The 27,683-nt window shown below is 37.6% G+C and overlaps 1 protein-coding gene and 1 long non-coding RNA gene across 10 annotated transcripts; one reads left to right on the top strand and one right to left on the bottom strand.

Moving 5' to 3' along the window:
• On the bottom strand, nt 1–5,992 carry LOC136710599 (uncharacterized). The gene is made up of 3 exons (XR_010804649.1): nt 5,836–5,992; nt 3,821–3,882; nt 1–430 (listed from the first exon to the last, which is right to left on the bottom strand). It is a non-coding gene; the product is annotated as an uncharacterized lncRNA (long non-coding RNA).
• arhgef7a (Rho guanine nucleotide exchange factor (GEF) 7a) lies at nt 2,124–27,683 on the top strand. 9 transcript variants are annotated; one of them, XR_010804648.1, is made up of 23 exons: nt 2,125–2,794; nt 6,316–6,399; nt 11,912–11,996; nt 12,298–12,431; nt 12,994–13,192; nt 13,341–13,429; nt 14,082–14,176; nt 14,684–14,779; nt 15,227–15,349; nt 15,460–15,598; nt 16,124–16,183; nt 16,368–16,514; nt 17,915–18,001; nt 18,153–18,231; nt 18,367–18,506; nt 19,213–19,434; nt 19,616–19,709; nt 19,792–19,881; nt 22,159–22,258; nt 22,400–22,454; nt 25,059–25,123; nt 26,122–26,382; nt 26,672–27,683. XR_010804648.1 is itself a non-coding variant. In XM_066686261.1 (22 exons), exons 1-22 carry the CDS (start codon nt 2,630–2,632, stop codon nt 22,679–22,681), a joined length of 2,577 nt encoding a protein of 858 aa, XP_066542358.1. In that variant the 5' UTR covers nt 2,124–2,629; the 3' UTR covers nt 22,682–23,946. The 9 variants fall into 9 exon arrangements, 7 of the variants coding, with proteins under 7 accessions (XP_066542358.1, XP_066542353.1, XP_066542352.1 ...); XM_066686261.1 differs by lacking the exons at nt 25,059–25,123; nt 26,122–26,382; nt 26,672–27,683 and adding exons at nt 20,323–20,493; nt 22,559–23,946 and having other exon boundaries at nt 2,124–2,794; XR_010804647.1 differs by having other exon boundaries at nt 26,122–27,683.

Raw genomic sequence — 27,683 nt, 5'->3', positions numbered from 1 at the left:
AGGAATTTATTACTGACAAATGTTTCACAAAAGTTTTAAATTACATTGAAAAATTTCTAAACAAACAACTGTGTGAGGAAGGAAAAAATGGACAAGGGGTTTCTCTTTAACAGCAAGGCTGAGGTATGTTAATGAGAGTTGTAAGATAAGGCTGAACAATAAACATGACATATTGCCCTCAAGCATGCACTGAGAGAAAGTCTTTGCAGTATCTCTCTTGGTTACAGCTCCTGGTGATGGTTGACCTGAGGGATTATTGGTGGTCCCATGGCAGGCCTGTTACCACAGGTTATTCTGTACTGCCAGCCTCTGGAGTGCAGGCTCTCCCACCTCAACACCCCAGAGATGTTCCTTGAACCTCCACCGGTATCCATGGTGACCCGCTGGGACCTTAGATTCCTCTAGGTAGCCTGTCAGGTCATACTGTGCCCTGAAGAAGAAATGCATTAAATTCACTTTATTCAAGGCATTTCACATAATTTCTGCATGGGCATATTATTACATCAACATGTTTTGTCTTCCACTGCACCTATTTTTAATATTTTATTATGTTGTGTGTGGAAATGTATAATTACATTTTAAGCAGTGAACAAGGTCATTCAGAATGGTTTATTGTGGAATGTGCTATATAGACATCTCGCCTTATCAAACCTTTTCACAGATTTAGTGATAAACCTAGATATCTCACATGTCTAATACCTCTAAAAGCTGTCTTAGAAAGTGATTACAAATGGTTTCACTGCTTGATGTTTGATTAAAACATTGTGTTGCGATAAATACAAAGTGTTTAAAGGCAAAAAACTTATTTTTTTCACTTGTTCATTCATTTGTCTTCAGTAAAACCGTGGACAGGGCAGAAGTCTGTCACAGGGCAGCATATCCTCACACATTCACTCCCACACAATTGTGGAAACTTTTCCTCAACCAATCCACATACTCACATGTATTTTTGGAGGAAACCTATGCAGACACAGGGAGAACACATGGAATTTCTCACAGAAGAGTGGATCAAACCCAAAACCCTGAGGCCTTGAAGCTGGGTGGCAGGGACACTACATGCAGTGCTGCAGTACAAACTATTTACTAAAGAATTTCACCTGTAATTCTGAATAACAAATACATTACTTCATGGTAGATTTTTTTAATGTTCTGAAATTGCTGCATTCATTTAGACAATTCTAATTGCTTAAACTTGATTTCTGCTGTTCAATTCAAGACTTCACTAACTGAATTCATGTTTATCCCTGCATTATCATTTCAGTCTGAAGAACGTCCACATATATACAGAATCATCACTGAATTAGGAACACCTACCTTGTATCTACACACATTATCCATTTTATCAGCTTCACTGACCATACAGGAGCACATTGTAGTTTCACAATTACAGACTGTAGTCTTCCTCTGTATACTCACTGCATACTTTGTTATCACCATTTCACCCTGCTCTTCAAACCACAGAGCAGGTATGTTTTTGGGTGGTGGATCATTGTCAGCGCTGCAGTGACACTGACATTTGTGGTTTAGTGTGTGCTGTGTGTGCTAGGAATGGATCAGACACAGCATGGCTGATAGAGTTGATGAATCCATTAATATCACTGATGAAATGACAATAGTCCACCATCCAAAAGTATCCTGCAAGAAATGTCTTGTGCCCACGAATGAAGGACTAGAGGACGGCCAACACAAACACAAGATGGAGCAACGAGGTAGGTGTGTCTAACCAAATAGACGGTGAATGGATACATTGTCTGATCCACTCGTACCAACGCAACCATCACTAACACACCACTACTCTGTCTGCATCACTGAGAATGATCCACCACCCAAATACCCAAATCACGCCTGCTCTGTGGGGGCCCTGATCATTGAAATTGAGGATTCATAAGTATGCAGAGAAACAGATGGACTACAGTCTGTAATCGCAGAATTACAAAGTGCTGCTGTATGGTCGGTTGAGCGGCTAAAAATGGATAAGTTTAGAAACAAGGCAGGTGTGCCTAATGCAGTGATAGTACCGTGTATAATAGTAGGGTGGGCAGCACCACCTTGTGGACAGCGGTGGTACCGCAAAAGGACCAGTGAAACAAAACAGGCCTGTGTTTTACGAGTAGGGGGAGTGATGCGGTGCTCTGATATAGGCCTGTACCTGGGCTCTGGTTTTGTACATAATGGGGGCAAGGACAGCTGAACACGATGATCAGCCAGTAGCTTTATAGGTTTTAACAATTCGGTCTTTCCACGGTGATATGTCATGCGTCTTTGTGTTCTGAACGTGTTGATCTGAAACGCAGAGAGGCGGTGATCCACAGACGTGTCTTCGGAGCCGAGAGGCGGCCCGCGGGAGTGATGTCATCCGCCGGAAGACGCGAGGTGGCGGACGATGCGGCTGGAGTGCAGTGCGGTGCAGCGGTTGTTGTCTCGTGAGCATTGAGCAGGAGCGCGTAAAAAACGCTTGAAACACAGTCTACAGCCCAGAGAGACGGCACCGCGTTCACACTGATGGAGGAAGAACAGACTGCTTCATTCAGCGGCGACAGGTTGATAAACCGTGGCTTCCATTTTCCATAGGAAACCAACACAAACCAAAACACTACACCGCACGAGGAGAATATCGACGCGTGCGAACATGAATCCCGCGGAGCAGACGGTGACCTGGCTCATCACGCTCGGGGTCCTGGAGTCGCCCAAGAAGACGGTGTCGGACCCGGACGCGTTTCTGCAGAGCGCGCTGAAGGATGGTCTTGTGCTCTGCCGCTTATTGGAGCGCCTGCGCCCCGGCTCCACCGACAAAGTAAGAGCTCCATTTTTAGCTCATCTCTCTCTCTCTCTCTCTAACACACACACACACACACACAAACACTTCTCATTTGTACATTGTAATGCCTCTTTAATGGGAGAATTCCCGTCGGTCCGTCGAGCTGCTGCAGTGGACAGCGCAAAGTGGACAGCGCACGTCTCAGCGCACGACGTTACCGATGTATCACCGTCAGCACCGTGGTGAAAAACACCAGTGTTAGTGCAGGCCTGTGTGTGCTTCTGCTCACTCCTCCGCTTTTTTAATAGAATCGGGCCTCGTGTGTGTGTGTGTGTCTGTTTATCCGTGTCTCTGTGTGTGGAATGACCGTCAGGTTTAGGCCCACTGCAACACTACAGATTAACCTACATTATCCGTGTCTAGTTATGGAGGTACGGCGAGGTTCGAAATCGCATTACGGACAGAGGCGGATGTCTGTTACAGATGATCGCGGTTATTTATGCCAGTCGAAGATGAACCGACGTTAAAATGCAACACGACCGAAAACAGAAACAGGTGCTGCGATCTGTTAAAACATGCTGTCTAGATCAAACGCTGTTGTGCTTGATGTGGCAGTATTAAAAGCCCATTCAGCTTTCCGCGAGTGAAAGGAGCTCAAGCCAATTCAGTCTGAACTGACACATTATTAACTGTGATGCTGTGGTGAAGCTAATTTGCCTCAGTGCAGCAGCAAGAGTAGCACAAAGGAGCTGTGAGAAACAGGCACACAAACAAGATTGTTTTCTGAACATTTGGGGGCACTAAGCCACCAACTTTGGCGCCCTTCCAGTAATTATATCGATCAGGGAAAATTAAACATGGATAATACAAACCTGGACCTGTAAACAAAGTCTGTATTAGTATTTCTGGAAACTCACTGCTCTTCAGATTCTTGAAAATGTCTTAGACGATTTTAACTGGGGGTGAGAGTGTTCACTGTGATGTTTGGTCCTTTTAATTTTGGGAAACCCAATGCAGTTTTAGATATTCATGGCTCAAACACCTGATGGAGCCTATAATTACCTCAAGAGCTGGATCAGGTTTGTCAGAGGCATGAGAATCATCAAACCAGAGGGTCCACAGACCTGAAGATGAAAATTATTATATAAATGAATTAAATGACACACAACTGACTATTTTCCTCATTTTATTTAATCAAATAATTGAGTTTGGACTTTTAACCATACAAGAAATATTAGTGCTTTATTATGGTTAAATGTCAGATTTTACAAATGGATAACCATCATTTTAGAATGAAATACTTTTATTATATTTTTGTGTCAAAAACACAACTGTCATAAAAACCAACAAAGATGATAAAACTAAATTAGAGATATGGTGCTGAAATCAAGATTTATTTTTTATTTATTTATTTGCTATTCTTTAGCAAGTTTTTACTTTAAAAAGAAAATAACCAAGCCTCTTTTTAAATATTTTACTGAACTCATGACCAGAAATGTTGAAATGCATTAAAGGCCTGAGATAATTATAGTGCATACTGGATTTAATTTAACATTTTTATTGTTATATTAAAGCCCATTTTTTTATTTACTGAGAGGCAGAACCACATCTTGCCCTCAGCTCCCTTTTCACTTTGTGTCTGTCGTGTTTTATTTGTTGTTGCCAACTAAAAGAATATTCAGGGAGTTCTTTAATTATAGTTAAGTAAATTCATAAAAGAGGGTTCTAACATTCACCAACCATCCAATACCAAATAGGTCATTAGATATCATAATGCTACAAAATTGTTACAGATTTTACATTGCTTCTAAGGTTATATTATGCACAATAGGAAATATTTTTACATTTGTTTATTTAAGCATTATACTATACTGTTATAGAAATCTTGTAGTTTTCTGATATTGTTTTTTCATGAGTTCACTCATAGATTAAACAAACATCCTGAGGGAGGTGGCTACCACTAACGAATAAAAATACTAAATTAGTGAGATTAAAAATGGTAGGACTTTGCTTGCCATATTGACTAAGGCATTATGTATAAAGACATTTAAAGTTGCCTGTGTACATATGTCATTTTATAAATTCTTTCATTAAAATTTACTGAAAATTTTTGAGTAAATGATAATGAGCCCTTCTCAGTGCCAATCTGAATCTCAACCGTTAAAATTGCTTTGACTAGCTCCAGCTTAAGATGTAGCTATAACCTCATTCATTCATTATCTGTAAGCGCTTATCCAGTTCAGGGTCGCGGTGGGTCCAGAGCCTACCTGGAATCATTGGGCGCAAGGCGGGAATACACCCTGGAGGGGGCGCCAGTCTTTCACAGGGCAACACACACACACACACCAACTGACAATTTTGAGTCACCAATCCACGTGTGTTTTTGGACTGTGGGAGGAAACCGGAGCACCCGGAGGAAACCCATGCGGACATGGGGAGGACACACCACCTCCTCACAGACAGTCACCCGGAGCAGGAATCGAACACACAACCTCCAGGTCCCTGTGTGACTGCGACACTACCTGCTGCGGCACCGTGCCGCCCTTAGCTATAACCTCATGAAATAAAATTAATAATGTTTAATTTTTGTCCCGTTTCATTAAAGTAAACATAATTTTGCCAGACATTTAGTCATTTATCTTTTTTTTGTCATTAAGCTTTAACAGATAACAGCCCTGTATAAGAGGATAGCAAATGAGTGTTAATTTCTCTGGAGATTTAAGATCCCTTCCATTGCAAAATCGAGTTGTTCCTTGTTAACCTGTCTGTGGTGTATTCTTATTTACTAGAAATATAATTTATAAAAGTAAATAATAAACAAAATAAATAAGCTTTCAAAGCCATAGGCGATTATATCTGCTTTGTAACTTGTGTTTAAAATTGGCGAAATTAAATAGCCAGGACATAAACCTAGGTATTCAGGCTAATGAAGGAGAATGATGTAGTTCTGTGCTACAAAATATACATAATATGTTTTTTAAAATAACAGTAAAGGCTACATTTAGCCGCAGGTCCCTTTTTAATTATCAATGCGTATTCAGACTATTTAGCAGAGAAAGCCTATGAATTTATTTTACCTCCATAACACACCCAACAGTTACTCTGCGCCAACTCTCGGTCGTCACTTCCTGTCTGTGCTGCTCTCTCCCAGTGGCTCCCTCTTTAGTCTGTATGAAACGGTGTAATATTTTATCTCAAACTGACTCGCTCTATGGCAGTTATAATATATTGGCTTCTACTCCCAAGTGGTGTACCTGCTGTGCATAAGATGAATGTCTACATGTGAGTCTTGACCGTTTGTATATGCTGCAGTGTGTAAATATGCCCTTGTTTCGATGACTCAGGAGTGCGCTACTTAGGGCTCAAAGGGTGCTTTGGGACCGTCCCCTGTGTTTGGTTCAGTCTGTAGCTGTGGACGGGCTTTGAGCGGCTCATCTTTTTACACTCATGCCCAGTGTTCAAAAATCGTATTCTGCACATTTCACAGAACCCCATAAAGGAGAAAAGTGGAACCTGGGCTCACTCCCCTGGCTGTTTTTGTTGTTTACCTCTCTCAGGTTTTTCACGATCCCAAGAACGAAAGCGAGTGTCTCAGCAACATAAAGGAGTTTCTGAAGGGCTGTGTGGCGTTTCGTGTCGAGGTAAGACGATAGTCATTTACACGAGAAACACAATTAAATGCCTCTCAGGGACTGATTATGCGCAGTTTTATGGCAACGAAGAGGTGAGAGATGATATGAGCAAAAAAAAAAAAAAAAAAAAAAAAAAACAGTCAACAGAGGAGAGAGGAGATTCAGCTACAGTAGTCTCAACCGTCACACTTAGCACGTCGCTACTAACATCAGTACAATACTCTATTATTCTAGAGAAAGGCTCACATTCTGGAAGTTCAACATTTATGTATTCCTAACGACAAAAGTGCTCTTAAACTTAGTCATTGCATTCTCCATAGTCACATGCTATTCACTTATTTAAAGTTGATCATCTCTTTGTTATGAACAGTCTTGCTTTGTTCACGTTGTCCATTCAAATGATACTTTGTCCTTCAGTTTTTTTAGCCCAGCTCTGGCATTATATGGAGATAATATATAATCTGTACTCCGCTTTTTTAATAAAGCTAGGTTTACCTGACCATGGTTCTGCATTTAAGGTCCTGATTTACCTTCAAATAACACTAGATATTTGCCAAAATCAGCGTCCTGTCAACATGAGTGCAATTACACCTCAACAAACTCTTCATTAATATATATATATATATATATATATATATATATATATATATATATATATATATTTGTTCAACAACTTCACCGTACACATCTTTCAAAATAAGCCTAATTTTAAATTATTTTTTGTTTTTTTTTTCTTCTGCATTTCAAGAAATTTATTAAGTGGAGAAAAAACACTGGCAGATCCATATTCGTTTTCATACATATTGGCACAGACACATTTGAACAACTAGGTAGAGTACCATATAGATTTGTAGACATCTACAGCTTTAGACATGGTAAATTTTACCTGTAGTCTGGTAATATTTCTCCATAGTTTGTTGGCATATAGGAATTCTATGGGTTTCATTGTGAAATACAAAAGGCCAGATTGGAGCAGACTTAATTATGCGCATTTATTATGGAACCAGATGGTTTTGGATCAAGCTCATCTATAGGCAAGTGCACTGGAGACCAGTCATGTATGATGGTCATGTATAGTACACATTTTGTTACGTGTATTGGCGACAAAATAATCTAGTGAATGTTTTTATAATGTTTTGCAGTGGAATGATTTGATAGTTTATTTAAAGAACATCACACAGAATATTAATGCACTGTGAATTAGTACAAATCTAAAAATAGCTGAGGCTGACCGATTGTGTCTTCTATATTTACATGCTGTTTTGAACTATGTAGTATTAGAGTAGGGTAGTGCAGTGTTCTCAGCACATCATACAGTAGCATGCTCGCAGAAAGATGCCTTGGCAGTGCCCATGTCCAGCTGGGACATGCCTACACAAGCCCCTCTTTGTCCATGCTGAAAACTGTGTTTGAGAGGTTAGTGCATTGAGCTTTCGATGATTGCTGTTGTGTTAGATAAGAGATGAATAGAGTAACTGTCCATCTAGTGAAAATTTTTGCTGCTGTCACTGCCATGGTCTGTTTACTGTAATTGCAAAAGCCGTTTAAACATTTGTTTCTGGATTTATCCAATATTTTTTTTTTAAACATCTACCGTCTTATCAATTTCGGTGGGTCTTCAGGTGTGCATCTGGCATGTCTCATTACTTTATTATTATTTTTTTTTGCTCATTTTGCCTAACCTTGCTCTGTAATCTTCATCCTACTTATATGCCATTCTGTTAGTCAGTGTCAATCAGTATTTTGACCTTTCGTTTCTGTTTTTGGAACTCCTACATTCATACACATGAGCTTTTAAATGCTTGAGCTGTAGTGCCAGAAGCTGCTTATTCTCTGACATACAAAATTGTAATTTATCCAGGACAGCTTACTAATCTGCTCAAACAGCAGTTACTCCACTTTATGTACACTGTGTGCAGCAATATTTAGCAGTAGCATTTTAACCATTATCAGTCGTTTTTCTCAACTGTATTGTTTGATTAACTACTACAATGTTACTAGAATACATTTATTTATACATGTTTGTTGTTGGTTTCTCCCTGCACGTCCCAGTTATTGGTTGCTTTCTGCAGATTTGGATTAGTCAGTTTTGCTGTTGTACTTTTGTTTTGTGCTATTGCTGACTGGGGTGATCACAGAAACCTAAGTTGGAAGCTAATTTTATGTATCTAGGGCTGTCACCAGCACCGACCAGTAATACAGATGTATGTGTATAGACACACACACACACACACACACACACACACAGTTTATTCATTCTCCCAGGGCATATCTGTAATCAGAGCGGAATTGAAAGGGAAGTGGACTGTGATTTTTCCATGGCTGTCACTGCTCCAGCAACCAGTTTTTATTTTCTACAGAAATATCACACATTTGTGTTCAAGTAAGTATTCATTGTCCCTTAGATTATTGAAATGATCTGTCATCTTTCAAAGTGAAATGGCACACCATTATTTAAAGGGTTCCATATTAGAAAATCTCAGTGTAAATCATCCTTTAGATTGCATAGCAAGCTCATAACTTTACATAACTTTTGCTAAATATTAAAGGGAACATATTATTGTGGGCATTCACAGTACTCTCTGGTTGTTTACATTCTGCGTGTCAGAGGGGAAAAAAAACTGTTGTTTGTATGTGGCTGAAGTTTAACTTGTCTGTAAATTTTTATTCACTGTTTGAATTACCACAGTAACTCATATGTAACTCGAGATGTTTAGATTTGTAACACTTTTGGTAATGCACTTAGCCGTGTCCTGAATTTGGAGGCATTTCCACATTAAGTGATCTGAAACAGCAAAAGTAAGGTAATATTCATCATTTCGGTTCATGCTTTTCAATGTTTAGAGTTCTCTCTGTTGTCTAAAAATACTCCAGATACCTCTGCCATCAGCAGAGATGGAAAAAGACTAGCATACCAGACAGAGCCAGGCAGACTTTTCACTCATTTATAGGCACTGGTGCTTTATAAACACATCAGACTGGTTTCCAGCACCACAAAAAACAGACTGGAGAGCTAGCAAGTGGTGAGGAAACATCTTCTGAATTTTATAAAAAGTGTTTTTTGATTACAAAAATGAACTACTCCTTTAAAATTACTTGAATATGTATACTTAGGTGTCAGAGCTTTAAAAATCACTGCCAACACTTGATGCTCAATGATTCGCTGTCCCAAGCAGTTTGCTGAAAGCGGTAAGATAGGATTAGGGAGACAGATGACCTCAAAACATACATTTCAGAGTTGAAGAAGGATTTGGGAAGATATCAAAGATGGGGAAAAAAAGAAATGTGTGTTTGTGTATATCAGGGACTGGAGTTCTGCAGAATAAAATAACGAATGCTAGTCAGTATCAACAAATAACATAGCAAAGTATCCTCCCATCAGTCAAAAAGCTAAAAACGAATGGATAGATCATGCAACAAGACAATGATACAAAGAAAAAGCAACATCAGAGGAGACAGGGCTTCAATATAATAGGCTTGTGTATAGAAAGAAAGCAATACATAACCAACCCATCAATCTTATAAAATTGTAGTAAATATTCCAGCAAGAATGGGATGAAATTACAACAATGGGGATACAAAACTGCTCAGAGTTTATAAAGGCAATAAGTGGACATGCAAGATATTAGTATTTCATAAAAAGGGCATTTGAACAAACATTTGAACAGTTATCACTGTGTTTATAACTGTTGTTTTCCTGTCTAATATTTTTGACAGTGTTTTTTTTTTTACAGCATCAAATCTAAAACTGTTGTCATTTATATTTGAACACCTGCAATGCAGTGGATACTTTTGCTGAAAATATATCTGAATTGTAGCAGAGGTGTACTACTTACTATTAAAACGATAAACAGTGATTTACACATAGCCCCAACAACATGACTCTAGATTTAGATATAAATATGACAGAGTGAATCCACACTGTCATTAAAAATCCACTGAAATAGTTGCAGCAGTAGGCTGGCTGGCTGTTCATGATACTGCCTAACCTGTACATCCACATCCTACATTTTGCTCCATTGTAAACTGGAATTCCTGCAAATCTGTAACATTTTTCATATTTTATAGAGCTCATGGTATAAACAATGGATACTCAACTGTTTTTGTTTTTAAGTGGATGTTTTATATTGAATTATGCTAAGTTTATAGATTCTATAGTACTTTTATATAATTTAAAGTCAAAACAAAATCATTTGTCAACATTAAACAACAGCAAATTACAGAGAGTGTTCATGCTCACCCTTCATTCATTCATTCATTGTCTGTAACAACTAATCCAGTTCAGGGTCGCGGTGGGTCTGGTGCTCACCCGGAATTGCTGGGTGCAAGGCAGCAACACACCCTGGCGGGGGCGCCAGTCTTTTAGAATATGACACACACAGACACATTGACCCCTATTGACACTTTTGAGTCACCAGTCCACCTACAAATGTGGAATTTTTGGACTATGGGAAGAAACCGGTACACCCGCAGGAAATCTACGCGGAGACGGGGAGAACATACCAAACTCCTCACCGACAGCTGCAACACCATACTGTCCTTCATCCTTTATTACTAGTACAATTAATTTGGGTAGACTTTGTCAGTTTCGCAAATAAATATGCTGGAGTAATTTTCCACACTTTCAAAGTTCAGTCTTATTAGCCTATTAGCATTTTCTAATTATAGCTATCCAAATAATCTTTTGCATATTTAGTGATTTAGTGATTTGTAATGATGTCCCCAGTTGAGTTCCCAGAACAACAGAAGTGTTCATTTTTGGTAAAGCTACGCATAGTTTTTAGGCACATCATTGTGTTTTAAAATGTATGTGTGATATGTGTATAGATATGTATATCCATCTTATTGTGCACGTTTATTTTAATTGTCAAACTTTATTTATTATATTATTATTATTATTATTATTATTATTATTATTATTATTATTATCAGAGTGGGAGAGAAAAATATGGGTCTGGATGCTTTTCTGAACTATGGGGAGAAACGGAGCACAGAATGTTAGGTACTCCTGCTGTTCGTGCTTAGACATTAACATTTTGGTAACATAACATTTCATGAAGCGCTGCAAAACCTACAGCAAAATATATGTGATCTGTGGAATATTTCTAGTGAGCGTTTAGTGCATATTATTGTCCATTAACATGCATATGTTCCCAAATACTGATTATAGTTGCTTGTGATTGAAAGTGCAGCTGTTCTAGCAACTTTCTCCAGCCATTTTTTTCTTTTTATTTGTAACTCTTGGTGACAGTTCTGCTGATCTGCCAGGTCTTATAGGCTTATCTAATGTTATCTAATGTATCTCGTATTCCCAGCTTTGGAATCTTCAGTCGTTTCACAAATTTTGCTTGACTCTCCTTTGGTATGCGAGTAGATTATATTTATATGTAATCTCCTCAGTTATCTGACATTTACAAAGCGTCATTTATAAGTTGGATTCAGAATGTTCTATGGACCTGAATGGTTTGAAGATTAACAGCTCATATAAAAGTGAATTTATCTCTGTATTCTTTCTCTGTAGCCTTTTGAACCTAGTGACCTGCTCCAAGGCCAGAATTTCAGCAAAGTTCTCACTACACTGGTTGCACTCAACAAAGTGACTGCAGGTGAGCTGCACAGATAAGTGGACACTTTTAAAGATAGGAATGTTATGGTTAACTGAACAACCTACCAGCACACTGAAAAGAACTGTGACAGTTTGGTATTTTATCAGCAGTATGATCAATATAAGCACAATATATTAATATGGTGCTATCCTGAACATAGAGTAACACCTCATACACAATTTTAGTAGAAATTACCTGTGTAACATTAGCTGCTACAATTGTTTCATTTATGTTAAGAATGGGGGATATGTTGTTGAAATCATCTTGAATGTTTCTTTTTTTGTGTTCTTGGACTGGATAGATATAGGCATTGGCAGCGACTCTGTATGCACGCGGCACTCTTCCACCCACCGCATCAAATCCTTTGAATCTCTGGTGTCCCAGACTTCATTGGGACGATCATCCAAACTGCTGCATAACCAGTTCCGAAGCCTGGTAGGTGGCAGACAATAAAGTGTTGATATCATTAGCAAGAGAAGAAGGTTTTTTTGTTATATTTTGGTAATGGGTAGGACACGGTAGGTATCTTCTTCCCAAATTCACATATCTACACGGTCAGAAAATTTGTCACTGTGGTGGTACCTTTTACTGTCTCTGTGGGGGTACCCTCAAGGGTACATATTTGTACCTTTAATTAGGGAACAAAATTTTACCTTATTTTATTATAATTGTACATTTTGTAGTTGTGTTGATTTCATACACTCCATTTCATCTCTGGGACTATAAGGAAAGATTCTATAAGGAAAGATTATAAACATCTATCTCTCCTTCCAGGGAAGATGATATAATGTTCCTTTAAGGAACAAAACTGGACTTTTAAACACTTTTGTACCTTTAAAGGTACATTTAAACACCTTTTTTTCTGAGAGTGTAGTGATTAAATGATTGAGTTTTCTAAATTTCTGGTTACTATTAATATGAACACTTGTTATATTTATATACTTGTTATATAACTATAAAAATGTTATAGGTAAACTTTGTCTGTCTTTTTCTGTAGGATATGACGGAAAACAACACTCAGTTAGTGGTGAAAGCTCGCTTTACCTTTCAGCAGACCAATGAGGATGAGCTCTCCTTCAGCAAGGGTGACATCATCAGTGTCACCCGAACAGAGGAGGGTGGATGGTGGGAAGGCACCCTCAATGGAAGGACAGGATGGTTTCCAAGCAACTATGTCAGAGAGGTCAAAGGTTGTGGCAAGTGTCAATCAAGTGAATCCAGCAGCTTTTTATCGTTATTGAGTGAGAAAATGTAGCTGAGTATCAGTTTACTGACTGTGATAAATTGTCATGGTTTGGAAATGTTTTTCTGTTTAAGACTGACCTGTAATATGCTTTATTTTAGACAAACAAGTCTCTCCAAAATCTGGAACACTTAAAAGTCCCCCTAAAGGCTTTGATACAGCTGCTCTCAGCAAAACATACTATAATCTGGTGAGAATTGTTTACATCATTATTAATTTTTTTTTATTTTCTGACAATTTTTTTTTATTTAGTTAAATTTGCACTCTGATTAACATTAGTCATTGATGTTGTTGGATTGAAAAGATTATAATAATGTTTAAATCTGAAGGTGAATGAATAAACAACCATAAGTACAATCTTGTCAAGAGTAGAATTTGATATGTAGGAGACTGGATGTTCTAATGGTGAAGTTTCACTAGCCTAAGGGCTTTGATGTGCTTTTATGTAACCTTGTCCTAGTTCTGTCAGGCTAAGATCTTTTTTTGACATTTTAATGTGTGCCCCTGCTTCTGGTTATTGAAAACAATTCCAGCATTTAACTTTGAGAGGTGGATATTAAATGGATTTTTCTCACCATACTTATATATACATTTGAATTACTGCAGATTGTCCTCTAAAGCAAAAATGAGTCTATGGAAATATACTTTAATTACCACCATTTAAGCTGACATCATGATAGACATATTCTGCACGTTTCTGTTTTCAATTATGTTATTTTACTGCCAGTGTAATAGAAACATTGTTGGAAATGATATCTTACATTATTAGCGTCAGTATTCTTAATTGTTCAGATCTTCAGATTTTTAAAACTTCTCTTCATATCTGTCCTATCAAAAAACAGGTTCTACAAAACATATTAGAAACAGAAACAGAGTACTCAAAGGATCTTCAAAGTCTTTTGTCAAACTACCTGAGACCATTACAGAACACAGAAAAGTGAGTCCTGTTGTTATTCCTCAACCAACCTTTTGTGTCAGGTATTTAAACTGCTGGATCTTGCATATGCATTAATTGAAATAAATTCTTCTGTGCACACTTACCTGGTCCTGATTCTTAATCCTTCTTCCTCTTTTTTGAATCAACTATGAGTAATGTTTGTATAAGCTTTTATGATGCCCATTCTCACTGCCTTTACCATCTATGATCTATATTTGCAGTTAATTAAAATGTGGAAGTGGGCATTTGATTATTGTTTTTTTAATTCATGTGGTTTGCATGGCATTCTCTTGCTGTTGATTGTAGGATAGCAGATGGCTTTTTAATTAGAGCTTAGCCAGAGCAAACACCAGTAATAGCGCTGTCATGTTTATTACTGATCTTTTGTAATCCTGGATTATCTTTTTATAATTGGTTTATCCACAATTATCTATAAATCTATTTTTCTCTTCTATTCTCTCGATCTCATCCTCTCACTTCTGCGGTGAATCCCTCTTTCTACTATAGACTAAGCTCTGCAGATGCTAGTGTCATCCTGGGGAACTTAGAAGAAATCAGTACCTTCCAACAAACCCTTGTCCAGTCTTTGGAAGATTGCACTAAGTGAGTACCACTCTTAATGACAGCCTTCTGTTATTTGTTACCCAAGTGACTTGGTATAGACAAGAGCTGCTAAATGAATATCAGTCATGCATTTTTCTAAGGGCTCAAATATGGTGAAATGTGTACTTATACTGAATTCTAAGGTAAATCTGTGGATAAAAGGTGGATATTTGTCTATAAATAAGCAGCTCTATTTAGATAGGAACATTAGGGAAGTCTGGGGGAAATATAATGGATGTTTCCTTTCAAATAATTACAAGAATGTGAAAAAAGTACTGACTTTTTTGACAGTGCAAATTGTTTTGAACTCTGGGATTGTATACATTTTGATACCTGGGGCTTGTTTTCACTAGAATGATTTCTCTTATTAAAATACCTAGCAATGTTTTAGCAAAATGTTGGCAAAATATTAGTGAAAATTAAATGCTTTTTTGTGTGTGTGTTTAGGCTTCCTGAACTTCAGCAGAAAGTCGGAGGCTTCTTTCTCAACCTCATGCCCAAAATGAGAGCTCTGTATATTGCTTACTGCTCCAACCATCCATCAGCTGTCAATATTCTGACTGATCACAGGTATGTCATAGCGGTTTGGTCTGCTTGCACAGTTAAAATTGCCATTATTTATATTCAAATTCCATTGCATTATTCAAACAACATTGTGCGTGTGTGTCTCTATCACATAGTGATGAGTTAGGAGAGTTTATGGAGGGAAGAGGGGCAAGTTCTCCAGGCATTCTCACACTGACCACAGGCCTTAGCAAACCTTTCATGAGACTAGACAAATACCCTACACTGCTTAAAGAGCTAGAAAGGCACATGGAGGTAAGAATAAAAGCTGTTATGTTTTTTTTATGATTGTGTATTCCTGATATATGTAATAAGCAGTAAAGTATGTCTTTTGGTGCATTTCCTCTGCATGGGAATGACTCAGCACGGCTCTACATGCTTTTAGCTGGTTGCATTTCCACTAGAGCAGTTCCCCCACAAAATGGAGCCGGTGATGTTGCCAAGTCCCTTTTCTATCAGGAATCTTAGGCTTTGAAAACCACAACAACACTGGCAGTGAAATAAGCTTGCTTACTTGTGGTGTGTTGTTTTTGAGTTTTGGACTAAGCATGGCTCAGAGCACCAGTTCTCACAGATCAGTTTTCCTTGTTGTGTTTTCAATTTTCACTGGAGAGTTTTTCGTCTGCCACACACCCAAAGAGTACTCCCGTTTAATCTTGGTACTAGTATTGGTCCGAAATAGTGGAAAAGTGGAAAAACAAAAAAGCAGAACTGAGTCGAGTCGTGTTGGCTCCATGCAGTGGAAAATGCCTATTGTTTTCTTTCTTTTGTCCTCAACAGGAAGGTCATCCAGATCGGACAGAAATTCAGAAGTGCATGACTGCGTTCAAAAATCTTTCTGTAAGTGAAGAATTAAAGTGGTTTTTGTGGTATGGTTTTTACTGTCAGTTCCTTGTTAGTATGCCACAAAGTGCTTCTCCTGTCTCTTACGCACTACTGTCCCGATGCTCTGCCTTGCTAGTCAGGTGTGGACCATTCCCATGGCAACCAGCCTGTTTTTTTCACACTGTTTCCATGGTTACAGAGTCAGTGTCAGGAGGTGCGGAAGCGAAAGGAGCTGGAGCTTCAGATTCTCACTGAATCCATTCGGCTATGGGAGGGGGAGGACATTAAGACACTAGGCTCTGTAATTTTCATGAGTCAAGCCATGGTACAGAACCATGGCTGTGAGGTGAGACAGCATTACAGTCAAACCCATACACACTCCAGAGCAACATTGTTTTAGTGGTTAAGACAAATGATGGCAGAAATTGCTGCTCTTGAATTATGCTTTTTCTCATGTAGGCCTGGAACAAGAAATCAATAAATCAAGCCAAAATTATTGATTAATATTGATGTCTTAATTATTAAGTCTGCTAATTTATTTAATTTATTGTAATTTGTGTATCCAGGAGAGTTTCAATTTACACAGAGTAAGTGACAAGGGCCTTAAAGTTTCTGAACGCCGAGTATGACCCTATTTCTGATACTTTTATTAGCCTTCTTTTTACATCTTTAGTTGTTTCTAAACTTAAAACCTTTGGTTATTGTAGAAATGATTGTTTTATGAGTGAATATGTTTTTGTAATGTTCTTGTCTAATTTGTGTAAGCTTTACAAGCTTTCATCTCAATTTATTTGTTATTTCATATTCCTCATATTAATGATTAAGGCAATTTTGAAAATGGTGCCTCCTTACTGTATATTTGTCTTTATTCATATATTATATATTATTTATTTCATTTATTCAAATGAAAAAACAATAAAAGCAAACAAAAATAATATTTCAATATTTTAAATGAAATATTTAAAATATTTTATCATTATGAATATAATATTTTTAAAAAGAAAAATATAAGACACTCAAAACATCATAGTTTTACTAACAAGAGTATTTTTTGCAGAACTTTGAGTACTTGTGTTGTCAAAACATCCTTATTCTCCACAGTTTTTTTTTCCTGATTTAATTCCCTCCTAATATGTCTTGGTGCATTTCTCATTCGTGTTTTTCTTGATTCCGTGTAGTGTTCCCCATGCCCTGTGACATTTCTGACACTGCAGCTTGGGTGAAATATATGTAGCAACATATTTAAGATGAAACACCAAAGCACAAAACAATATAAACGTTTGATTGTTTGCATCATGAACAACTGCAGTATGAATAAAATGTATTTTATACTGTGATTGTTCTACTAAAATTCTGTACCGAACATGTCCACATTAAAAATTAGGCCAAATATTTGGGTACCCTCCCAGACACATTTTTAATATATCTCTAGTGCTTATATGCAATGCAGATTTACATATTTAATTTGTTTTTTAGATGGTTTCCTGCAAACCACACTGGATTCATTTGTATAATCGAAGTTAACAAGTTTGGAGATGGATGAGAATTTAATCTAAATTGGCCAGTAAAAGAACCAATGAGATAAAATCCCTCTCTTTAATCCCTCTTCTGCTCTTCTGAACCTTCTGGTTCTACCTTCAGGAATTGATCACTAGTCAAAAGGAGAAGGCTAAAAAGTACCTATTTTGAGGTGTGTGTGTGTTATTATTATTATTTTTTTTTACTTATTTATTTGCTGTTTTTCAGGAGAGGAATGAACGTTATCTCCTGCTCTTTCCACATGTGCTACTAATCCTTTCTGCTAGTCCAAGGATGAGTGGCTTCATATACCAGGTCAGAATCTAGACACAAAAAGCAGTGTTTTTCTCCCTCAAATCCACTCACAGCCTTACTATTCATTATAGACATTAAAGGTTCTTGCATCCTTTTTATGGAATAAAATGTTCATTTTTTTCACCCCTTTTGTTTCCCTTTTTTCTCACAGGGCAAGCTACCTTTGAGCGGCATGACAGTAACTCCATTAGAGGACTGTGAAAGCCACAAAAATGCTTTTGAGCTTTCGGGTGAGAACAAACCTGCACTATTTCTTTTATTTTAAGTTAAGGCAGCAGGTAGGGTTTTAGTAGATATGTTTATATGTCTGAGATGAATGCAGGAAGTGGGCTGGTTTGTTTAGTGTGTTTATTTCATCCCTGCAGGAAGCATGTTTGAAAGGCTGCAGATTGTTTGCTTTAACAAGCAGGATCAGCATGACTGGCTGGAGCACCTCAACCGTCAAACCAAGCACACCACCATGACAGCACCCAGCATGAAGCCACTCACAGTGCCATGCCACACAGTGAGTGCTTGATTAGGGGACCAACTCTTTTAAGTGTTGTTATAGCAAATATTTATAGCTATATGTTATATTTAGCAAATACTGAGAAGCAGTAACATTAATATCAGTGGCCCCATTTTTTGACTAAATGCAGCTTTGGCCACTAAGGTTGGCCATTTTAGAAGATTATCTACTAAGAAATGTCATACAATGGAACACAGGCAATATTTTATGATTGACATGAGATCAGTGTAATATTTCAGCGTTTTCTTCTAAAATATTTCTGGCAGATAAAAGTTTAGGTGTTGGTTATTGTGAACCATTTACCTGTCTGTTTCAATGAGTGAGATATGTTTTGAATGTGTCATATTTCCATCTCATATTAAATATTTTTCTTTTCAGTATTTTGTGCTACTAAGGTCAAAGTAATACATTTTCTTGTGATTTTTACATTCTTTTTAGAAAATATATAAGTACACATACACTTTGAGAGATAAACTCCTATAAATGCATAAGAAATGAGGCATTGCAAAATAACTTATAAAATAAAAATAGTTATTGTCACTTCTTATTTGCTCCATTACTAGTGCTCATTGCTAGTTTTGTCTATGTAGTGGATAACTATGAAGCTATGATGCCTTCCAATAAAAATTTATTTTGCATTACAGGTTCCTTTTCCTAATAGTTGCTCTTGTGCTTAAATGAATGCTTTTCTGTAATCCTCCAGCTACCATCCCATCCTCTTACACCATCAAGGCACGCAGAGAGCCGGAGCCTTACAGTGGCTCCTGCCTATCACACCCTCCCCCACCCTTCCTCTCATGGAGCCCCACACAGCACTATGATGTGGGGCCCCTTGGAGCCGCCAAAAACCCAGAAGCCTTGGAGCCTTAGCTGCTTGCGGCCTGCACCCCCACTTAGACCATCAGCTGCACTCTGCTATAAAGAGGTCAGTGTACATTCTGCAGGGTTGAGCTGATGTTGGTGTGTCAGCAAAGTAGACATTAATATTTGCAGGGCAGGTGTTTTTCAACAGAAGGACTGAGAACCACTGCCTTAATCTAGAATTTCTCTCATTCTTTCTCCCTCTCTTTCTTCTCCCCCTTACTTTGTTTTCATTTTTATTTCAGGACCTCAGTAAAAGCCCCAAAAGTATGAAGAAGCTGCTGCCTAAGCGGAAGCCTGAGAGGAAGCCATCTGATGAGGAGTTTGCATTGAGAAAGAGTAAGTTGATTGGTTTCCCAACACTGATGATAGTTAAGGTCACTATGGAAGCACACCTCTAATGGATCTCTAAACCAAACAGGTACTGTAGCTTTGGAGGAGGATGCTCAGATCCTGAAAGTGATTGAGGCCTACTGTACGAGTGCCAAAACCAGACAGACACTTAACTCAAGTAAGACTAATCGGAATTTACCTCACATGTTTTCTTATTAGATGTACTCACTATCTCTCTCTCATGGCCACAAGTTTACATAAAACTGGGTCTGTTAAATCTTAACAAATTAATTTTTGGGGCTCTGGTAACAATATCCTCTTTTTTCTCTTTCCTCTTCACTCATTTTTGTTTTTGACATCATTTGTCCGTTCACCATTAATCTACTGCTCATTTATCCCATCCTCTTTTGGGCATTTTCACATACCCATTTTCCCATTTCCATGATATATCTCCATGATTTTCTCCAACTCGGTCATTTTTTTCCCCCTACCCTATTACTCATATGGTTGTGTCCTACAAACACATGCCCATGTTTTGTGGGGAAATAAAACACTTCATTCATTTAATTGGACTATCATCTCCTGGTGGTTGGCGTTCCCTCCCCTGCCTCTATATCAGCCTGGCAGGGTACTGACTTGATGCATAACCACGTGTTGGATCAGTCCAGTGTGGACTCTCTGGGTCGCCGCAGCAGTATCTCCCGGCCCGAGGCCACATCAGATCTATCAGAGGACTCGGACTATGACAGTATATGGACAGCCCATTCTTACAGGATGGGTTCTGTTTCCCGTAAGAGCTGCAGCTCCTACATCTCCCACCAGAACTAAACTCTTCTCACTGCTATATAACTACCGTGTCATTAGTTTTATTTAATTTATTTTATTTATGTAGTTATTTATGTTTTATATTTATTATATTTATTTGACCGTTTGTCCACATATATCGAGCGGCACTTCTTGCTCATTTTTATTTATTTATTTTTTGGGTCCTTTTCATGCACTTATCCAAAGCAGTTCCTTGTTGCCTTGACAACTTTAAGCCCTTTTTTTTGTTGTTTTTGTTTTTGGTTTCCCCTCATGGTATATTTGGGGAACACGCCATTCTCTCCCTCCTTGCTAACTATTATTTCATCATTAAAATTAATTAATATAATTTCTGGAAGCAGTTTTATCTTGATTTTTGTCCTGCTAGAAATAGTAAGATCTCGGACATTGTAAATATTGTAGTACTGTCATTTATTTGAGATGTGAAGTATTATTGAAAATGGCTTTGATGAATTTAGGACAAGCATCAGTCACAAGAATTCCAGTTTCATGTTTAAAGGATGCAAGACAATAGAAGAGATTAATGTCATGAAAAATACTTTGGTGAAAAAAAATAGATCATGAGTTGTTTCTTTGGACAGTATTAGTGGATGATTCTGTATTTCTGTCTTATATTTATGTATTTATTTTAAGTTGTACAGAACTTACATTTTGAAATATTTTTGACATTTAAAAGCTTATATGTATCATGTATGTTCATAATGGTGTCTACATATGGTATGAATGTCTGCAATAATGTTTTAATGTCTGTTCAATTCCTTTGGATGAATTTAAAGCAGGTATATAGTTGATACTAAAGGCTTCTTTGCTACTCATATGAAGCTCTCTGAATACCTGTAGTGTTTAAGTAAAGATGAATCTTTTCCTCTTTTATGTATAGGGTTTTTCTCAGTCAAAAGAAAAATCCATCTTGCCAGTTGCAATGCTAGCACCTGAACAAGAAATAAGATTATATCTCTTCATGTTGTGTAGTATTCCTAGTGACCAAGTTCTATTTTACGGTAAAACAAAAAGACATGAAAACATGAACCAAGTGGACAAAATTACTGCCCTTTTTGTCTGTTGTACTGTGCAGGTATTCCAACTCTGTATAATTCAGAAGTCAGTGATGTTTACGTGGTTTGAAATTAAGATATTACTGATGTGTTTGTTATAAATATATATATGTATATGCAGATTCAATTATGACACAGATCACTGTCATTGTAATATACATTTTCAATAAATTTTGCCTTTGTTAGATTCTTTTGTACAATATTTTGTCATTTCCAGGGCAGTGACTCTTAATTTCAAGTAAATATGTAATTTCAGTTCATTTACATATTATTTTATTACCTCTGCCTTTTTGCTGTAACTGTAACCGGGATTTGCCATATTTAATTTATGATGAAATAATGTAAGCTGTAATTCTCTATTGAACTTATGTTGATCCCCTTTTGTCTTGTCTGTTCACTGTCTGCATGACTAACTTGTCTCACTCCTTTCTCATGCACAGTTCTTTGGAAGACTGATGCTGTCAAATCACTATTTTTAAGTATCTTTTTCTGTTTAACTGATCTCACCAGTCAGTCCAACACATGGCGAAGTGCAGAAACCAAACTGTAGGGCTCTGACTTTTCTTTTGGAACAGGAGAGCGAAGAGACACTGCTCCAGCGCTGATAGTGCCAGCTGAGGAGAAAATGATTGTGGAAGGGTTGAAGAGCAATGGGCAGACTGTTATGGAGGAGAAGTAAGCTTAAATACATTGTCATTCCTCACTTTGGTTAAAAGTAGTTGATTGATATATCTGTTTGACTTTGTTTTTAACATGCCTAGTGAAAAATATTTCTGTGATAAACTACCTACCGTTTGAATCATTTTAATGTTTCAGGACTCTGGTAGATGTTGTTTATGCTCTGAGAGATGAGGTGCAAGAGCTAAAACGGGTGAGTATTGAATAATGTTTACAGGACATTTCTGTCTCAGCCATGCATTTCTGAATATTTCCTGACACATATCAATCTTGTCATATGATTTAATCTACAAACAGGAAAATAAGAAAATAAAAAGATCTCTGGATGAGGAGCAGAGAGCTCGCAAAGACCTTGAGAGGATTGTACGGAAAGTTTTAAAGAATATGAATGACCCCTCCTGGGATGAGACCAATTTATGAAATCATTATGACTTGGGCGTCTGTGTGTGTGTGTGTGTGTTTTTTTTCGGTTCTGCAATAACAGAAACTAATCCTACCTGTAAAGTCTTTAAATGACAGAAGGTGCATATTATTCCCTTTGGAGCTCAGAAACGATAAAATGAACAAACCACAAAGATGAAGTTTGTAATTTGCAGGCAAATTAATCAGTGAAAGAGCAGTCTCATCACTTTTAATACTTTGGTCAAACCTTATTTTGGTGAAAGGAATCACTGTATTGGAGCTTTCCAACTTTAGGCTTCAGTGCATTCATTGATGATTATTATTCAGTGATGCAGAAATGGTGTGTTAATAAATATTCCATGATACCTATTTAACTTTTAATTGAAATTTCAGTTATATGCAATGAATGATCAAATATAATCTGAGTTCTGTGAGTTCTCTTTAAGATGATGTGATGGAATAATAATTATTAGCTGCTTAATCACAGACTCTTTTAAAATTGTTTAGTGAAATGTTTGAAGATTTTTTCCTTTTTCTCTTCAGTCAATCAAACTTCAATGTCTGTAATTACTTTCTAAGAGACCACATGAATGATGTGACCAGGTATCTAGTCTGGGTGAGAACAGACCACTGATGACCACACAATAAGGAGCCTAAAGAAATCCTCATTCACTTTAGCTTCTGAAACAGAAGGACTCCAGTGGAAGTCTTCATATTTTACCTTTGTACATTGTTTTAAAAAAATTTATCTTTATCCAGAAATACTGCAAAAGGTACTAGCATTGTACAGTAACTTGTATATAATGAGTTCTCAAGAGAAAAATAAGCAATTGTTTTCCTTTTCCCCCCGCATTTTTATTTACAACATAAGTTCTCTCCGTAAAATGATTCATTCGGTTATGTTTAAATGAACTTTATGCTCTGTGAATCAACAGCCATATTGAATGCTATATCCAGGAAAAACTAATATTTGGTATATATTGTATTGACTGGAGCTTAATCTTGCCTTATTTTAGCTATGGTGTGTTTCAACACCTCAACAATTCAGAAAACCATTCCTGTGCTTTCAATCTGACATGCTCATTTCAAGTGGTGTTACACTTAATGTTTATGAAGACATAACAAATGCCAAATCCTTATTTATGGACTGAATTTTCTATGATATTTCATGGAAGACTATGACTGACTTTACTACAAGAATAACCTCATCAGAGCTCCTAGAAGGTATTTATTATGGCTTTTCTTAGACCTTCAGATGACTTCCCTGTCAGCGTGTCATGTTAGCATAAATGAATTCTGTAAATAAAGATCTGTTTATTTGTTTCACTCTGTGTTTTTTGTTTTAGTTCTCAAAATACATGCAGTCTCGTAGGTATTATCTTGTAATACCTATCTTGTTCTCCTACAGCGTTACTGCACTCTTAGGAGAAAAAAAAGATACTGTAGGGGTACATTATTGTCACTAAAGGTGCAAAGAGTGTAATTGTACTTTTAAAGTCCAGCTATGTTCCCTAAAGGTACATTACATTCTCTTCTCCAGAGGGCAGGGTGAATATTGGTAAGATTTCCTTATTGAACTGTGTAAAATAAAAGAAGTCCTAAATATGAAATTGGGTATGAAATCAACATAATTTTAAAATCTACATTCATATCAGAACAATGTATATTTCTGTTTCTTAATGAAATAGGTGCCTTTGATGTGGTACCACCACAGTGACAATGTGTGCTGCAGAATGTCAAAAAGAAACCAAAATTTTAGCTGCGCAAATTTCTTCTTAGTCCCTGAAAAGGGGGCCAATGTTGAGGATGACTTTGTACCCTTGTCTTTCTTTCTCATGCAGCAGTGCTGGATGAAGGTTGCGCATGCACCAGGACCTATTACAGTGACAAGGCAATCTGGGCCCTTTGTGGGCGATGATTCTACTTCATTGATTTACAATGGAAAGGATATAATTTTGCTGGTGTTGGCAAAAAGCTCAAATGTCAGCCTTTTCAGAATGCCAGCATTGCCTTGTTCGCAGATGAATAAGGAGAAAGTCACCTTTTGTCTACCGTTAAATATTCCTGCATAAATACAAAGGGGCATAATGACCTCCTGATAAAAGGAAGCCCTGATTTATCCCAATTTATCCTTTAGTGTATAGATAAAACCCACAGATAAATGCCAGGCTGGCCTTTTCATTTTTGTGTGCTTCTATTCTTTCCGTTTTTTCACAACCTTACTGAGATCGGAAGACAGCAGCGCTGCTGTCACTGGTGATGCTGACATTATGTAAAAGACAACTATCTGCATCACTGACCGCCTGAAACCACTGAATATTATATATAAAAATATAAAACCACATGCTCTAAACAATAATAATACCAACAATCTGTTCACATCCTGTTTTCACAGCCCTGAATCAGTTCCCCAGGCTACTCTGCACTGTGCTGGTTTATGGGGCAGAGCTGAGTTGTCAGGCAAGTAGACAGTTTGGGACAATTTTAATCACACCTGTAGAGTGTAATGGTCCTCTATTTGACTCCAAGTGTCAGGCCAGGTATTAATACCTCCTCCACTGTTACTGACAGTGAAGTATAATAGCTGTCTTTGAAGGCCCAAGTGAAAGGGACAGCAGGACTCTGTGGACATTGAATCAATTAGCTTTTGACCAACCTATACACACACGCACACTCCTCTAAGACCCTGTCTTTTCCTTTCTTCCCCTGGGTCTATTCAGTAGCCTGTGATCATTTAGATTTGACATGCATTGTGGCTGAGCTTGTCTCTCTCTTTCTCTTTTGCTCTCTCTCCCTCTTTTGCTACTGTCTGTCATTAATTTCCAGGCTTTACAATTTGCCAAAAAGAAAAAGAAAGGAGAGTGAGGGATGGATGGATGGATAAGAGCTCAGTGTCCTTTTGAAGGGGTTTGTTATTGCACAAAAAACAGCCGCCCAATAATTTTTCGTCAATGTTTAACTCTAAAAGCTTTTCCCCGTCAGCTTTTGAAAAGAAGAGCAATAAAGCCCTATTGAAAAGGATTGAATAAAAACAGTCCTCTGGGGCTTTGACCGAAGGGCTTCTTTTCTTCTGCCTCTAATCAAATAGGAACTGAAATGAATTAGAGTTTTCTTATGAAAATAGCCTTTGTTGGCAGGGAGGCCAGTAATTCATAAACAATAAGCAGCGTCATTGTGTGCATAGTAATATATTCATGCTGTGGAGAGGCTAGAAGGCAGTGCTATGGCAGTGTGGATGAAGAGAGGGATGGATTGCCTCTGGACTCTTTAGAAACAGCCTCAGCTCACAGAGTGCACTTCGCTGCAAATCTCTCTGCTTTTCTCTGTCATGTTTGTACCTTTATGGTTTTCACACTTTCTTTTCTCTCCTCCTCTTTCTCACGTTGATTTTGTTTTCTTTCTTATCTGTAATTTTCTCACTTTTTCCTCCTTCAAATGTTCACTTTCTGATGTTTCAGTGATCTGCCTGGGATTTGGGATCATCCTCCGCCCTCAGAGACGGTCCTTCACTCCAGAGGAACCCCGACACAGTGCTGGATTTGGCTTTGAACACTTTTTCACCTCAACCTCTGTCCATGCTCCCTAGGGGAAATTAATGGACTAATAGGATTGTGCGTTTGGATGCAGAGTCACTGGCGAGCAGAGGGACTATTTGATGTCTGTCATCACAGAGCAGGTTGAACTGAGAGAACGTAGGGAGTAGGAGAAAACCAAAGAAGGTAAAACTACTTTTAGGTTTGATGCTATATATGGGTATGATACTGCTGTGCAAGAACTCTTAAAGGAACCACTTGACTAGGAGCAACCGGCACTGCTCTTCAGTCTTCAAACATAAAGTGTATAAAATTTGTTAGGAAGAGTGCAGTTGCTCACATCTGAGCTCATTTATTAACTTCCAGACTTTTCTTTTGTGTGACGTTTGACACCTTCAACTCTGATCACAGTGGGTTTATCTGTGTTCTCTTACAAATCTTGACGTTGATGTCCTGTTCTCGTCACTTTCTTCAGGAAACTTTTAAACTTCACTGCTGATCATCTGGACCCTTTCAAAGAAGTCAGCTATTGCCTCTTTAAACAACTTGTCAAATGATGCCCTTGGGAATTATGTAATCTTCAGCTTTTTAAAGGATCATCAACCTGAATTTGGATGGTATTTTCAGGTCAGTTGACCATAAGTACTATATCAGCTACAGTTTCAGGATTTACAAACAGCCTGCTCCATGAGGAAGAAAATAAGCTCCCTGGGAAGACTTTCATGCTGGAAATATGCTGCTGGTTTAATATAAAGAATCCTCTGCCGGAGCAGAGGCATGTTCAAAATAAATTAACAAGTAAGTGAGGGTTTCTTTGTGCATGAATTCAGTTTCAGAATTTCCCTAGGTTCATTGCTGTTTAAATGTTTTTATTTTAGTAGCTGTGTGTCCAAACCTCTAATCAGATGTAAGTGCACTTGTGCATGGACGTGCTTTTACTAGTTTTCATAGGGAACACTTGATTAATCTAACACAAACCGTTTCCAATACATTGTAATAAATAGTTAATAGGAATGTTATATGAATTCTGTAAAAATACTTAAAAACTGTTGACAATGCCTGTGTTAGTCAGAATAAGTTAGTCATTACTTTATTACAGGTGCATTGTAAGCAAATATTTAGCAGCTTGTACTAGAGGTCAAAAGAAACAACTGATAATTCAATAAAAAATAAACCTTAGGAAAAATGCTTATAGCTTCTCTTTAAGATACATAATGACACAAGTATCCTACTGGATTTCAGTATGGGAAAGTGAGGCATATCCTAGACCAGAAAACTGACACACTAGGCTGAATATATTTTAGCAGGGATCTCGTGCAGCTGGTATATTTTGTTATCTATAATAGCTGTGCACATCTATGTTTGGTTTGATTGTTGTAACAGTGTAAAATCTTGACTGCACCAATGCTACCAGCAGGCTCACTGTGATATGAAATGTACCCCACTGAGGTGCTACTTGTATAGTGCTTATGAAATACAGTGGGTGG

This window comes from Hoplias malabaricus, chromosome 12, assembly GCF_029633855.1.
Source record: "Hoplias malabaricus isolate fHopMal1 chromosome 12, fHopMal1.hap1, whole genome shotgun sequence".
In the NCBI taxonomy this organism is placed as follows: Eukaryota; Metazoa; Chordata; class Actinopteri; order Characiformes; family Erythrinidae; genus Hoplias; species Hoplias malabaricus.
The sequence above is the reverse complement of the archived record's forward strand: the minus strand, read 5'-3'. Positions and strand labels throughout refer to the sequence as shown.

Bases quoted from the DNA above. Each gene is read 5' to 3' on its own strand.
- arhgef7a (XM_066686261.1), top strand. From the start codon at position 2,630: ATGAATCCCGCGGAGCAGACGGTGACCTGGCTCATCACGCTCGGGGTC. The intron at 12,432-12,993 runs GTAGGTGGCAGA...CTTTTTCTGTAG, and splicing joins ATAACCAGTTCCGAAGCCTG to GATATGACGGAAAACAACAC. The intron at 18,002-18,152 runs GTCAGAATCTAG...TTTTTCTCACAG, and splicing joins TGAGTGGCTTCATATACCAG to GGCAAGCTACCTTTGAGCGG.